The sequence below is a fragment of the Anabrus simplex genome, chromosome 1, assembly GCF_040414725.1.
Source record: "Anabrus simplex isolate iqAnaSimp1 chromosome 1, ASM4041472v1, whole genome shotgun sequence".
Lineage (NCBI taxonomy): Eukaryota > Metazoa > Arthropoda > Insecta > Orthoptera > Tettigoniidae > Anabrus > Anabrus simplex.
Genome location: NC_090265.1, coordinates 548,612,327 through 548,627,908, shown reverse-complemented (window position 1 = coordinate 548,627,908; position 15,582 = coordinate 548,612,327). Strand labels below are relative to the sequence as shown.

Here is a 15,582-nt window from a genome sequence, read left to right as displayed (position 1 = left end):
GCTGGGTGGTTTGGATCACTTAGCTGTTAGCTTGCATTCGGGAAGTAGTGGGTCTGAACCCTACTGTCAGTACTGTCAGCAACACTGAAGATAATAATTTTCATACCAGGCAAAGGCTGGGGCTGTACCTTAATTAAGGCCACAGTTTCTTCCTTCATACTCCTAGCCTTGCTAGTTTGCTATAAGACCTATCGTGTCAGTGTGATGTGAGAAATTTTTGAAAAGAACATTGTAATGCTTGACAGATGCTCGTTGGAGGGTCTGCTTTACAGGTGCTGCATCAGGCTAGCAATAGCCACACAAAATTATAATTACCATCATCATTAACATCATTATCATCATACCTTTCAACCACATATTCTGATCTGAATTATTCAATTTTCAGATTGGCTGCGGAAGCCGCTGAGAGAATTGAAAAGACTCACCTGGCAGAACGTGCTTATGAAGCTGAGCAGGCTTATGAAGAATGGTTAGATATGATTGAGGAGCGGCTACAGTCTAAGAATACGACAGCAAAGAGACGCAAAAGTTTACCAACTTTTCCGCCGTGGCATCCTGGAGGATCTGTTACCAAGATATGCTAGTAAAAGTGGTATACAGAACATCAAAGCTTTGAATTCTGAAACTTTCCATCATCTGGATTGTTAAAAGAATGTCTTATTCTGTATTTGGGAAAAGATAAAAATGAATGCAAATTAAAGAAAAATTGACATGTTAGCAGATTCTCTTGTTTTCAGAGAAGTGGTTTACAGTAATTTATACTATATGATTTTTTTCAAGAAACCATTTTATTTAGGCATTGTCCTAAACATAAGATTTTTTGGTCAAATTAAATTTTTTATTTCAATAAAATCCAAACCAAACACCATGGCACAACAGTCCTGAAGAGCCGTGGCGTATGAAGTGACTGCTGCTCAGCCGAAGTCCTGCAGATTACAACGTGCCGTGTGGTTGGCACGACTAATCCTCTCGGCCGTTATTCTTGGCTTTCTAGACTGGGGCCACTATCTCACAATCAGATAGCTCTTCAATTAGTGAGCAAGTTGGCCGTGTGGGTGAGCTTGCATTTGAGAGATGGTGGGTTCGAACCTCACTGTCGGCAGCCCTGAAGATGGTTTTCTGTGGATTTCCATTTTCACACCAGGCAAATGCTGGGGCTGTACCTTAATTAAGGCCACAGCCGCTTCCTTCCCACTCCTATTCCTTCCTATCTCATCGTTGCCATAAGACCAATCTGTGTCGGTGTGACGTACAGCCAATTGTAAAAAAAAGACACCTCAATTGTAATCACATATGCTTAGTTGACCTCGAACCAGCCCCCAGATCCAGTACAAATCTTTGACCTGACCAGAATACGAACCCCAGGTCCGTGGGTAAGAGGCAGACATGCTACCCATACACTGTGGGCCCAGCTTTTTAATATAAATGTTTACCAAAAATTTGTATGTGGAGGTACATAGTTTAATTCACATGCAGATGGAGAAAAGAACACTTTGGAATGTATACCACATTCTAATCAATGTAAAGATGTTTTCTGAAAGATGGCTATTGATCCTTTGAGGGCAGCTCTGAAAACGTTCATTATCATGGTGCTGGAGATCCCAAAATTAAAATAGGTGTTATAGGTAGTGATCAAATATTAAATTTGAGTCTTCAGGAAGAATGATGTGATAACTTAACATGTATTTGGAATTTCAAAGCTTATGATATGTAATCAGAATTTTCTAAATTATTGAGAATTTTTTAAGTTGTTCCAACAGTAAACCCATTCACATTATTACTTTTTCTGTGGGAGAGTGCTGGTCTCTAGATCCCAAGATAATTGGTTCAAATCTGGCAAAGGAAATCTGAAGGGTAGAAAAGGAATCTGTTTGGCACTCCATGTCATATAATCTTAGCATATAAAAGATCTCTGGTGACACACTTGGTGTTTTTCTAAAAGTTAATTAAAAGCCACACTTTGTGTTTCTCTGCCACCTGGTGGATTAAAACAAAATGTCCAATTTGAAATGCAGGCAGCCTAGATGGCATCAGATGAAAATGTTTGCACACAGTAACTGAGGCCATATAACTGTCATCATCATCATCATCATCATCATCATAATCATCGTTATTATTTTCTAGCATACTATCACCAAACAGAGTGGTCACGTGTGTTAACACACAGTGGAGCCAAGTGCTGCGTTTGGGAGACAGATGGGTTTGAACCCCACCTTCAGCTGTCCTGAGAATGGTTTTCTGTAGTTTTCCATTTTCATTTCCAGGCAAATGCCGAGTCAGTTCCTATTCATAGGCCACAGCTGATTCCTTCCACACCCTTATCCACTTTTCCTTCACCATCATTTGTTTCATTTTTATTAGCTCCTCTACTGAGGTTGGCATCAGGAAGGGCATCTGGCCATAAAAACATGCCATGAAAATTCAACTCACCTCATCCCTGACCCCTAATCAACAAATGGGACTAAGGGGTAGACATGTAAGTAATTGCTTATTTGTATAGTTAGTACTTTTAACTGTCATATACAAGTGATGATTTGTAATGTATCCTATTGTCATATGAAACTAACTATCTGTAGTACCCATCATCGATGGGACAATTACTTAGATTTGCATTATTACACTTTTGTCCACCCATAATACCGTATTCCCCCCTGTTGTAAATAAGATAAGGTTTACAAGAACACAACTTATTTATTTGCTTCACATAGAATTCTACAGTATGTACAAGAATAAAACATAAAATTGTCTTGAAGCAAAGTAGATGATTAATCTTGAGAGTTTCTGTTTCTATACACTATGTACACTCTGAATGTATTTACACTCACTGCTATCTTGAAAAGATAGTTTTTGGGAAAGATATAGTTCGTGATAGTTGAAAACTATCATTTGCACTAGCATGGATTAGCTAAGAGAGTTCCTTCTAACTTGAAGTGTCTGAGTTCATAGGCTTGTACTAAATGGAAGCTATGTTCACAATTAGAGAATCTAATGTGGGTGTCGGAGCTTGAGTGAGCTTGGGGATGTGTGGCATATGACATCGGGGCTCGACATGGATGAAGGAACGGGAAAGTGGAGTAGTGACCTGAGGTGAAACCTCAAACCACCAGAATTCTGTCCACCTGGTCGAGACATTTTTAAGAGGAGTAGCCTCCGTGTTCGACGTTCAGTGTGTTCTGGAGCAGGACACTGGGGAGAATCCTCATGAGTGACAGACAGGGAGCTCCTTATATACTGCACACGACGTAACAGACACGCGCACTGAAGACTGCGCGTCGAGTCTCGAATGATCCACGCTTGCGTGCATGCGGCTGGCAGGCGCTGAGCGAAGAGAGCGGAGGACATACAACACCCCCCCACAATTTTAGGCATGTTAGTGGACATGCCTCTCCCTGTCAGTGGCTTGTCGAGACATACTCGCTTCCTTGCTCTCTGTGGTGCTTTGCACTCACATATTTTCTTATTTTTTTCATTATTACTGAACTTGATTTGATCTTTTTTTTTTCCTGTGTAAAGGAGAGCCAAAGGTTGAGTTAATATTTAAAGAATACTGACAGATGTACAAAGCCTTTGAAATGTTGCCAGGACCATTTCCATAGCAACTATCTTTACAGTCATTAGAGTTTGTTACCAGCTCTTGGTCTTAAAATTTCACTCGACTTCCACTGACATTACCCTTATTTTTGGCTCTAGTGGAAAAAGGTAGAGAATGAAATATCGCCATGAACAAAACTTTGTATAAAACCAACCGCACGAGAGATACGAAGTATGTTTCTTAAGTAAATACTGTTTTTAAATATGGCCACTGCAGAACTTCGGTCGTCATTCAGAGCATCCACGCTCAGTACGTACGTACATCTGTAGGCTAGCCACAAATGCCATTACGGAAGCATTCACCCATATTTACATTTGTTTGTGCTTACTGAAAATGCCTCTGACAAGTAACGGTCCCGCCAACTGTGAAGTACATGCTGCGATTCGTTTTCTAAATGTGAAAAGCGTGAAAGCTGTTGAAATTCATTGGTGGATTAATGAAGTGTATGGAGAACACACTATGAGCGAAGAAATGGTAAGAAAATGGGTTGGAGCATTTAAAGAAGGCCATATAAATGTCACGACGAGAAGTGTAGTGGGCGACCATCTGTCATTACTGAAGACTTGGTGACTACCACTACTTCCTGTACTTGAAAAAGTATATAGGAGGTCAGTGCCACGAAGATGATGATGACCTAAAAACGACCGTGCTGCAGGGGCTGACACATCTGGCGGCAGATTTCTATGAGGATGGAATTCAGAAGCTGGTTTCTCGATGTGACAAGTGCTTTAATATGCTAGAAATTTCTGTTTAAAAGCAGTTTAAGGTCCAGGCTTACATGTAAAAATAGAATTATTTAAAAAATTGCATTACTTTCTTTTGTGTATCAAAATGGAACCGTACTTACTTCAAAAAACATGCCTCATACATCGAGTTTTATGCTTTAGGCCCCTTCTGAAGCATCTCCTCCTGCTGAACTTTTATTAACAACTTATTCTTATCACTAAGATCATACTCGACCTTATTCTAAACTGAAATACCAAGTTTCATTAAAATCCATCCAACTTCCCATAACAGACACAAACATCAAGTTGAACTCGACATAGGAGATTTAAAATGATGTCAGTTTTCTGGAATATTACATTTAAGCAATGCTATCATATGAAATGTTTGATCGAATGAAAAATGGCACAGTTTCTTACTTTTCATGAACAGTTCTATACTGGCATTCTAATAATGCCAAGTTCCAGAGCTGGAATGATCCAACCATGAACAATGTTCTGCTGTTTTCCGTTACATATGCATGTTCCCCATTCCTATCAGCACCTCATAGCAGGGTTCAAATAAGTGGAATATTATGATAGACCAGTGTGTCCAGTACCAGTAGTTATCAGAACATGTATAAATCAGAGGAATGGCATAGTAAAATAGAAAGTTGTCTACTCCATAAAAGGGAAAATAAATTTGTCCCTGGGTAAATAATTTGAGGTCATCTAGAATTGCATCAGCAGATTATAATCAGGCATTAACATGAAGAAACACCTCACTAGAAACAAGCCACTTTCTTTGTTGTCTCTAAATAGATGCATTTGTTGGCTGTTCAGTGGTGGTGATAGTGATTGTTGTTTAAACCCTCGTGGAGCCAGGAGCCAATCTGGTTGGCCGTTCACCATCAGCTGAAAGAGGCCAGAGCTCTGCCTCCACTCTACTACTGTAAAGTGCCAGGCTGTTTTTAGTGGAAATACGTATATTTTAAAATTCGCATATATCTACTGGTGTATGGCAAATACCGGCAAGAAATTTTCTACTTGTTGACTACATAGAATGCATAACTTATTCCAATTTATAAAAAGAATCAAAAACGTTTTATTGTTGACATTATAGTTGTCAATAACGTTTAATTTTATGAAGAGGAAAATATTTTCACACTTTCTCAATATCTACTTTGAAAAAAATCATTTACAATTATGAAAGAATATACATAATGATGTAGAATGTATTTCTGAATTTAATTCTATAAAATAATTACTTTGAATGAGAAAAATAAAAATATAAAAAATTAAAATTCAAACATATGTCACCAATCAATCAATCAATCAATCAATCAATCAATCAATCAATCAATCAATCAATCAATCAATCAATCAATCAATCAATCAATCAATCAATCAATCAATCAATCAATCAATCAATCGCTGATGATGATGCTAGTTGTTTAAAGGGGCATAACATCTAAATCATCTGCCCCTATCATTCAACCAGTCATCAATGTGATATTTCCTACTTTTTGACCCTTCATATTGTTACGGTAATGTTTCTTCTTCTTTTTTCCTGGCCTTTTCCCCAGCTACCTCGCGTCGACACTCCTTATGGATTCAGCGCAATTTTACGGCTGGATGCCTTTGTTGGTGCGTTGCCTACGAGATATACAAGGCTGGGACATAGCTACTAATTTGTCGCTGAAAAAGCGGCCCGACTGTGTTCACGGTTTGGCCGCTAGATGTCAGGTTTCCGTTCTGTTCTTGGCGGACTTTTAACATTGTGATATGCGGAGTAATTGTGATGCTGTGTTGATTTTGTGCAATTTATTGTGAATATTGTTTCTATCGGTGAGTGTCTGTGAGGTTGAGAAGAAGGTGTACTGTTGTGTACCTCTCTGTATTTCGGATGACACTAAAAAGCATGAAAATTGACGTTCCATAGTTTCCCTTCCGAGTGCGGTTTAAGGGAGAAATGGAAGCAAACTATTTCTACGCAAGGTGATATAGTAGGATCTCTTTAGGAACCTAGCAATTTTTCTCATAAAACAGATTTCAGTGTAAGCACATCAATTAAACTTCCTTCTGTTTTCATTGTGTATCCTGTTCACAAACAGGAAAATGTCAAACGCAGGAAGCGTCCAGCTTCCAAAAATGATGTGTTGTCATGAAAATTTAGTAAAAGTTCCGATTCAGATAACGATGAATATATCATATCTTCATACGTGAGCCACAAACGAAAAAGGAGTAAAAGTCTCGTTTCTATATCAAGGAAAGTCTACGAGTATCTCTGTTAAATCTAGAAAAATATACAGATGAGAAAATTAAATACCAGATTACAGAAAATAATTTGTAAATTGAGAAGTAGGATACGAGTAATGAAATCAGAAACATAGTCTTACGGTACCTGAACTTGACCAAAAAGCAAACCAAATTGAAAAGCATGCTAAAATTGGTCATTTGGGAGCTTTATTCGTGTTAGAACGAATTTAATTTTCTTCTTCTTTCTTCATCCGTTTACCCTCCAGGGTCGGTTTTGCCCTCTGACTCAGCGAAGGATCCCACCTCTACCGCCTCAAGGGTAGTATCCTGGAGTACCAGACTTTGGGTCGGGGGAAACAGCTGGGGAGGATGACCAGTACCTCGCCCAGGCAGCCTCACCTGGTATGCTGAACAGGGACCTTGTGGAGGGATGGGAAGATTGGAAAGGACAGGCAGGGAAGAGGGAAGGAAGCGGCCGTGGCCTTAAGTTAGGTACTATCCTGGCATTTGCCTGGAGGAGAAGTGGGAAACCACGGAAAACCACTTCGAGGATGGCTGAGGTGGGAATCGAACCCACCTCTACTCAGTTGACCTCCCGAGGCTGAGTGGACCCCGTTCCAGCCCTCGTACCACTTTTCAAATTTTGTGGCAGGGCCGGGAATCGTACCCGGACCTCCGAGGGTGACAGCTAATCGCACTAATCACTACACCATAGAGGCGAACACAAATTTAATTTTACGGGAAGAAAAAAGAGAAATACGGTGAAACGACGCTAAATATTTGCGTAACGGGCATAACATCGCTCACCAAACAGCGACATCAATACGAATATCAAAATATCAGATGTGCAGAAGAAAAGATTGGATCGCTGATAATTGGTGAAAGGACGATTAAACCCAAAGTTATTTATGACCGCAATCTCGATCCGCTTATCGGATACTCTAAGGCACAATTAAAGTAGGCCTAATCGGTAAGAAGTGACAAACTCGCTATTAGATTTCTCTACTTCTTTAGTGAATTACTTATTTCGTTTAAGCATATTGTAAGAAATACGTTGTAGAAAATAAGTCAAACAATTGCTCTTGGTCTATCTTTGATCTCATATCTGTTTGCTGCCCTCTGAAATTACTAGTTTTAATCAATTTTTATAGTTTTTCGTATTCGAACGTGTTGCAATGTGCGGGCGAGACAGAATAGTAAAGAGAACTGTAGCGGCCCTTGCCGGAAGTATCTCGAGGACCAGTCTAGTGTGCTGTATTTTCCGGCCTTCTGTATCTCGTAGGCAATGGTTGGTGCCAACCGTACATGGAGAGATGTATTCGTATTTCCAGGAGCGAATGCTGGTCATGAAAGTCAGGCTTGCTCTTCCATTCGTGAAAGTTGGTGGGGTGGGACATGCATAGTTCTGAATGAATAAAATTTATAAACCCAATAATCGCTAAATCACATGAACATTTTAATCATCAGTTACATGAACATGCATTCAAACTGGTTACGTCACACCTTCAAGAATAGCCAAAAGAATAACAATCAGACACATTTTATAATTATTAACAAATCATGACAAGCCAGTGATTATATAATTTAAACAAGTAAACGTCAAAATATGAACACAGAAAAATTGCAACTATTTATTAGATCTTCCTACTTGAAAACAAACTCTACTCTGCGGCTTCTCTTTACATAACCATCAATAACTTCATCATAGAAAGAGGACTGTAATCTAATTTTTGCAAGCAATCCTTTTTCAATCGACAACATAGCTAATGACGATAGCCTCTCCTGACCTTGCGGCTCAGTGTTGAAAAAGAACGTTCTGCAGAGGATGTAGTAACAGGAATTGTTGCTAAATTTTGATGAGCTTGAAAATTTCTGGCAAACCCATGTACAATTTATTAGTATGCATAAACTGCATTAAGTGTGAAACACTTTTCTCTTTAAAATCAGAAGATGAATACATCACACTTAATTCGGTTTTTAATCGAACATTGTCAAAAAATGACCCATAGGTCTTTTCTAGGCCAGTAACATCACTATCTGGAAACCTATTTCTATGCTTCTCAAACAAATCACAATCCAACAGCGAGAAGAAAACAGATTTCTTTATGCATTTAAAACGCTCTCCTATTTGGACAAGTACATTGTCAATAATTTAATTGAATAGATGTTTGTATTTGGATTCTTCTGGTTCATCACTAATTCTTCGATTTTTAGAGCACGACTGTTCTCCATAAACATCAATTTCAGTATCAACATGTCCATACAAACTATCAAAATCTTCATCTCTCATAGACTGGATATTTAAAATGAGCTCCTCAACCTTCTAGCCACAGTACTGAATATCCAGACTTTTTGTTTGTAAAATATTGAACACAGTATCGGAGAATAAAAAATTCTTGGAGAACACTGCCAGCAGAAATCTAGTGTTGAACTTAAGTAAGAAGAACAAAAATCCTTATGCTTTCAATGTAGTGTCTTCATCCCAGTCGTCTGAAGTATCCTGTACATGTTGAAAGAATTTTACCAGTGTATCATAATATTCCTTCACAGTATTAAGACGTGAAGCAAAATTCCATCTCGTTGGTGCTACTGTTGGAAACTTCTTCTGAACAAAATCTCGAAGAGCAGCTGTTCTCTTTGTAGACTTTGAAAAAAAAAAAAAAAAAAAAACAGCAAGTGCTGACATTGTTTAGAAGATAATTGTACATTCTTTGATTTTCGAAGCAGACTGCTGTAGTGTTAAATTCGATAGGTGGCTATAACAATGCACAAACCGTATATGGATACTGGTCATGAAGTAGTTTATTAAGCCCATTCACATGACCGGCTAAGACAGCAGCACCGTCATATGTTTGAGCCACAATCTTTTTCTCACAACTGAACTCTTTTAAAATAGCACGAACATGATTTAAGAGGCGCTCCAGCAGTGCGATCTTTACTAACGTCAGAAAAACCAAGAAACCTCTCTTGAATTTCATCACTTTCATCTACAAAACGGAGTAAAGTAGAGAGTTGTGACTTATTAATAATATCGGACGTTTCGTCCAACATTATTGCCACAAAAGTTGTTTGTTTAAGCTCCTCCTTTATTCTTCTCACAATTACAGAACTTACTTCTGCTATTAAATCATTTTGGATTGCAGACGACGTCCTTCTAAAAATGGAGTCTTTCAGATGAGTTGCCAGAAGAGGATCATATTCACTTATAATTTGTAGAAGTTTGATGTAATTCCCTCTGTTTACGGAAGTTGCAGACTCGTCATGTTCGTCATGTTTTGCTACAAAAAAACTGCGTCGATCTGTCGTTTAAGTATGTTATGATTTTTCTTTACCTTTTCATTATGAAGTTGGTCACTGATGCTGTTAGTCGAATAGTCGATCCTTGTACGCCCAAAGCTATTTAACTGCAAGAAACACACTTCATATGGTTTGCAGATTTCTCATGTCTTGTAATGAACAGTGTCAAGGTGTTCAAATTGTCAAAGCCACTTTTACACCATACACCGTTATCAGCAGAAAATAGCAAACACGGCCAGCAAAACAGTCTGTCAACCAGTGCGTATTATTATATTGAGATACAGAGAACGAACGTACGTATTCTCTATTTTCTCCCTGTGCTGTGTCTTTATATCTGGCAGCGCCGAACAGGGCTTCCCATTCTTAATAATGTCTGTTTTCTCTTGGATAGTCCACCGAGAAAATGGATTTGATAACAAGCTGTCAATAATGCACGATTCGAAACCCATTGGAGCACGTCAAATCATTCAGAACAGATGATCAGGAGCTTACAGTGCACTACTCACTGACACAACACACTAGATCTGTAGCTCTCAGACCAGAGCAAAGAGAATGAGTAAGAGATGACTCTCAACGTTATTTTTCACTTCTGTACGCAACGGCTGCGCAAAGATCGCCAGGAATTGCACAATAGCGCCTCTAGTGAGCACAGGGCTGAACTAAAATTACCGGGCAGGCGATTTAAATCTTTTAGCGCGCAGAGGGTCCCCAGGTTCTCGCTCCCCCCCCACCCTCTCCTAAATATTATATTAAAAATATTTGTGTTCTTTTTTTCCTCATATTTTTTCTTTCATTTCCTTTTCTTTCTTTCCTTCTTTGTTACCTTTTTTCTGAAATACTGCATTCTGAACAACAATACACCTGGAGGTTGGCCTGTGCTTTATTATTATTATTATTAATAATTTTTTGCTGGAGAAAAGAAGCTTACCAGCTTGTGCTGCTTATTATAATTATTTGATTTATGGAGTTATATTTTACTTTTACTAATTCACAAAGCCATGAAGGATGGGAGTGACTGGCCTTGCCTGTGCTGCTTTTGTTTGTTTCTGCTGAGGAAAATGGAAGCTAACTCACAAAGGGAGGAAGGAAGTGACCAGAAGGTGAGTGGGATTGGCAATCCCTATCTCAGATTAAGACCTATGACAGAAATAGACACTAACATCCCCTCGTACATCAGTACTCTTTAACACTACTTAAGCCAACAGTAACAGTCAATAGTATCAAGATATGCCACTTATGCAGGAAATAAAATATAAATACAATGTAAGAAAGAAAACCATACACAGGAACCACAATGATGTAAGGAAACTCATATGATAAGGAGGGAGTTTGTAGGATTCAAAGATAAATTGAAATGAAACATGATCTTTTGGTTTATGGAGCTATATTCTACCTACTATCCAAGTGTTACAGGTATAAAATTGTGTAGAAATTTGCACAAAAGTTGTAGTGATCATAGTATATCATAATCTCATGACATTACATTCAGCAGTGTTAATCATCAATTAATATTCATCAGCCAGAAAACTATGCAATACAACACAAATACAAAATCATTCATTTAGGAAAGAAAGACTGGAACTGACAAGTTACAACATAATACTTTTCTCTCTTATTGCAGTCTAACGTTGCACTGACATTGCAAAAGTTTTCAGCAACACCATTTGTATTTTCCCAAGGAACTTACTATATGATACATCTTTCAGTCTGTCAAAAGAGGCACCTAGGGCCACACACTGAGAAATATTGAGATTTGTACTTCTTTTGCATCTACTAGAGGATGGCAAATCTCTGGCAGAGATGTGTTTGAAGAAACCACGACATGATAGCACATACTCTGTTCCTACATATTGCACCAAAACACAACATATCATTCAATCAGTCATCTGCATTTAGATGATAAACAATCTCAAGCTACAAAATTGTATGCATCCCGTGTATTCATTGATCTGCACTATTTACAATACTTAAAAATGTTCTATTTTATGTGACAGTAGGATATATCTAAATTTTTCTGCTACATGGAAAAAGATGGAATCATGAATATGTTTGTGGGTTTAAAAGACAAGAGAGTGCTTACAGATTCTGTGATTGTTCCCTCTTACAACATGCAGGAGGTACAAATAATGCTTCCTTTCAGTCCATCCGCAGGAGAGGAGTTCCAATAAATGGACAGAAATATGTAGCATCAGGATCTACGTACAATAATATGGCAGCTGATCCAGCACAAAACATTACCATGCCAAGTCACAACATAGCTCCGCCTATTAAGAGCTATGTCCAAGGAATTGTATGCTAATTTAGTACAGTATTATGAACAATATGCTGCTACTTCCACAACATTATGGTGTGCAAGGGCCTTTGCTGTGATCTAGACGAAATGCCTGTTGAAGACAGTGGAAACTCACTTCAGACAGTGCCATTTGTACCTACTGTATATCGAAGGCGGAAATCTATGTTGGTGGTTGCTGAGTAGGCTGATCTGTGGTCTGACAGCATGCACTCCACCCGGCCAACCAAGTGGGGAGCCTGGCACAAGTAAGCGGAAACAATGCCAAAATTCAATTAAGGGCTGCGTGGTTCCCCACCCCCTACCCACAGGGGGACAATTATGATAAGGCTAGTTTCTTTACGTTGCACTGACACAGATAGGTCTTATGGCGACGATGGGACAGGAAAGGCCTAGGAATGGGAAGGAAGCAGCTGTGGCCTTAATTAAGGTACAGCCCCAGCATTTGCCTGGTGTGAAAATTGGAAACCACAGAAAACCATTTTCAGGGCTGCCGACAGTGGGGTTCGAACCCACTATCTCACAGCTGTGCGCTCCTAACCGCATGGCCAACTTGCCCGGTACTATGATAAGGAAAGTTTGTAGAACTGTTACCATCACATCAAGTGAATGGGTTACCAACATCACAAAATTTACAAATATTAATTTAGTTACTTGGACACTGCATACATACCAGTACATACTTTTGTATAGGAGGATGTGCATACAAACTGCAAATAAGAGAGGAGAGAGCATAATATATTTCCTGTGTTCTGATGAGAAATGTTCTCCAAAATACAAGATTTTCAGTGAAACCTCCTTTGGTAGAAATGGATGCTTAACCAAAACTATGACTTCTTTACACAAATCATTCACACAATATCACACGACACTTCCACTTCAGTATTTGAATATTATCATACAAATGATGATCTCATATAAAGGAACAGACTATGAGTTCAGTAAACCACATGTTTGAAAGGTTCATTGCTCTTGAAAATAACTCCACATTAGTTTTTCACTTCCCATTTAGCAGATATGTTTCATGCTGTACTTAATCTCCCTATAATAATATTAATAGTAATACTAATATTAATGATAATAATACATGTCCCATGAAGTTTAAATAAAGTGTTTGATTATATAACAACTGTAGGGCAGGAATTTATAAAAGTCATTATGAATGCAATTAAGACAAATGGGGGTCTGAAACATGCAGATGTATGGCATATTTTGAATTACAACACTGAACATGAACTTAACATTTTTCCACCTTTATGAACAATTATAATGATGTTCTGGGCTTCATAATGATCTCATTTTTTTGCCTATGAGGCTCATACACCGATTCATGGCAACGATGGAATGGGCCTCAGAAGGATGCAACTGTGGCCTTAATTACGGTATGGCCTTAGTATCTGCCTGCCTATTGCAAAGAAGGGAAACCATCTTCAAGATAGCTGACAGTGGGGTTCGAACCCACCAATGCCCAAGCGCAATTTCATAGATACATGACCACACTGCACAGCCTACTTGTTGGGTGTTTTGTAATACAAAATTAAATATATTGCTAAACAATCATTCGCATTCATAAACTGAAACTGCTTAATTTGAATGTAAAATTAACAATAATAACATTAGCACCAGTGTTCTCCCCAGAAATGTTTGTCAGGCGGGTGGCAAGAATGAGTAGCCGGGCGGGGAATACTACGTAAAACTTCAATATGAATATAAATTTCAATTCGTTCCCCTCAGGGCGTTAACAATAATATCAGACAGGTAAATATTAACTGCACAATTGAATTATTTGAATGTTATTATCATGAACAAGTTATAACAGAGTACGTTGAACGTCTAGTGTTCTATTGCTCCTTCCAAATCATGTAACACTGGACTTAGGCCTCCCACTCGGTTGCTGTGAACATGTGGACTGCCATACAGGTTTGTGATGTCATACGGAATAGAGGGCTCGCATGCAATTCCACGCTAATCCAGACCCCTGCTCGCGACTACATAGTGGTCAAGCTAAACATTTGATCTCCGATGTAACTGATGCAATTATTGTAATGATTTATCATTTAAATTGGCAGATTTACAGTATTTATAGGTGAATTTGGAGCACCCAATGACTCAAATGTGTACCTATTAATAATATTATGTAATTAGCATATATCTAGGTTTAGTCAAGCGGTCTCTAAAACCGGCAGGGTGGTGCACCCATTAGAAAGGTCCTAGGGAGAACACTGAGCACATAAATATCAATTAGTGAAACAACAATTACAGTCCACAGGCTGAAGAGAATAAGAAATTACCTCAATAGTTCTTCATAATAACAACTCTTTACAATGAACGACATCCACTCAGGAAGGGAAGATTTCTTTCTAAGGGTTATATATCACTGTCAGCACAGACGAGCGATGACTCATTAAAAGTTTATTCGTAGTAGCAGCAGGCGTGGAGATGGTGGTGGCAGCAACAGCTCCGGTGATAGTAGTAGTAGTAGTAGTAGTAGTAGTAGTAGTAGTAGTAGTAGCAGTAGGAGTGCAGGTGGTGGGAGCAGCAGTCATAGCAGCTGAAGGCCTTGGCCGAGGACCAGACTCGTGTTCAGGCACACCTACATGCACAAGAAAAAACAATAAGAATGGTACCATTTTTTCCTCCTCTACTACAGTGAATGCAGGGTACTGATTTTCAAATCTCATAATGTCATTCATTCATAAACATGTATTATGGTTCTTATGGTCCCTCTACGGTTCTTACAGTAGGCAAAACAGCAATAAAATTACATTAAGCATATGATATTGTCCACCTAAATATTAAGCACTTGAATACATTAACAGTAACTGTGTTGAGAGATGTCATACAACTGTTTTTGCTCCATTCATGTTCAGTTGAACTTAAGGAAGAAAACCTAATTGTACTTGCACATTTTATATTCACTGAGTCCAGAAAAGATCCCCTACATGCTGAGAGGATGTTGGAAATAAATTCAAAATGGTACATTCAAATGTTAGAAATTCCCCATCCCCTCCCCCCATGGGCCTGGTTCACCTCTGCTTAGCCAACCCAGTCACTCCAAGCACCCCCAGGGTCACCTGTGCAGACACCAAGTCAACGTAGATCACTGACCAGAACTCCTGACCTCAAACCATCCTCTAAATGAAGAGTGGACACTGCAGTTCAGCACATAATGAAAGCCATCAAAATAGTGAAAAATAAAGAGCCTGTAGTTCTGGGAGGTGACCTAAGTTGTAGAGTTAATACACCATATCAAAAGACAATGATTATACTATAATTAATAAATGATGAAGGATACAAAGTAATCAACAACTCAATGGAAAAGATATATATAACCCTAAACAGTACAGTACCACTGACTTAGTTTTTGTGAAAGGCACCATTGTATGAATTCTAGTGCAACAGATTATGTACACAGATCCGGGAAACATGATGGTAACAAGCAG

At 38.7% G+C, this 15,582-nt stretch overlaps 2 protein-coding genes across 4 annotated transcripts in view; one reads left to right on the top strand and one right to left on the bottom strand.

Moving 5' to 3' along the window:
• The window catches only part of LOC136857123 (microtubule-associated protein 9), a 275,941-nt gene extending 275,236 nt beyond the window's left edge, over window positions 1–705 (top strand). For all 3 annotated transcript variants that reach the window (XM_068225067.1, XM_068225065.1, XM_068225066.1), the window contains exon 8: window positions 386–705. In XM_068225067.1, the coding sequence (XP_068081168.1) occupies window positions 386–584 (199 nt within the window). In that variant the 3' untranslated portion in view covers window positions 585–705. The remainder of the gene's footprint in view (window positions 1–385) is intronic.
• Window positions 1–15,582, bottom strand: part of LOC136857125 (uncharacterized) — a 341,551-nt gene that overhangs the window by 255,842 nt on the left and 70,127 nt on the right. The window lies entirely within an intron of this gene.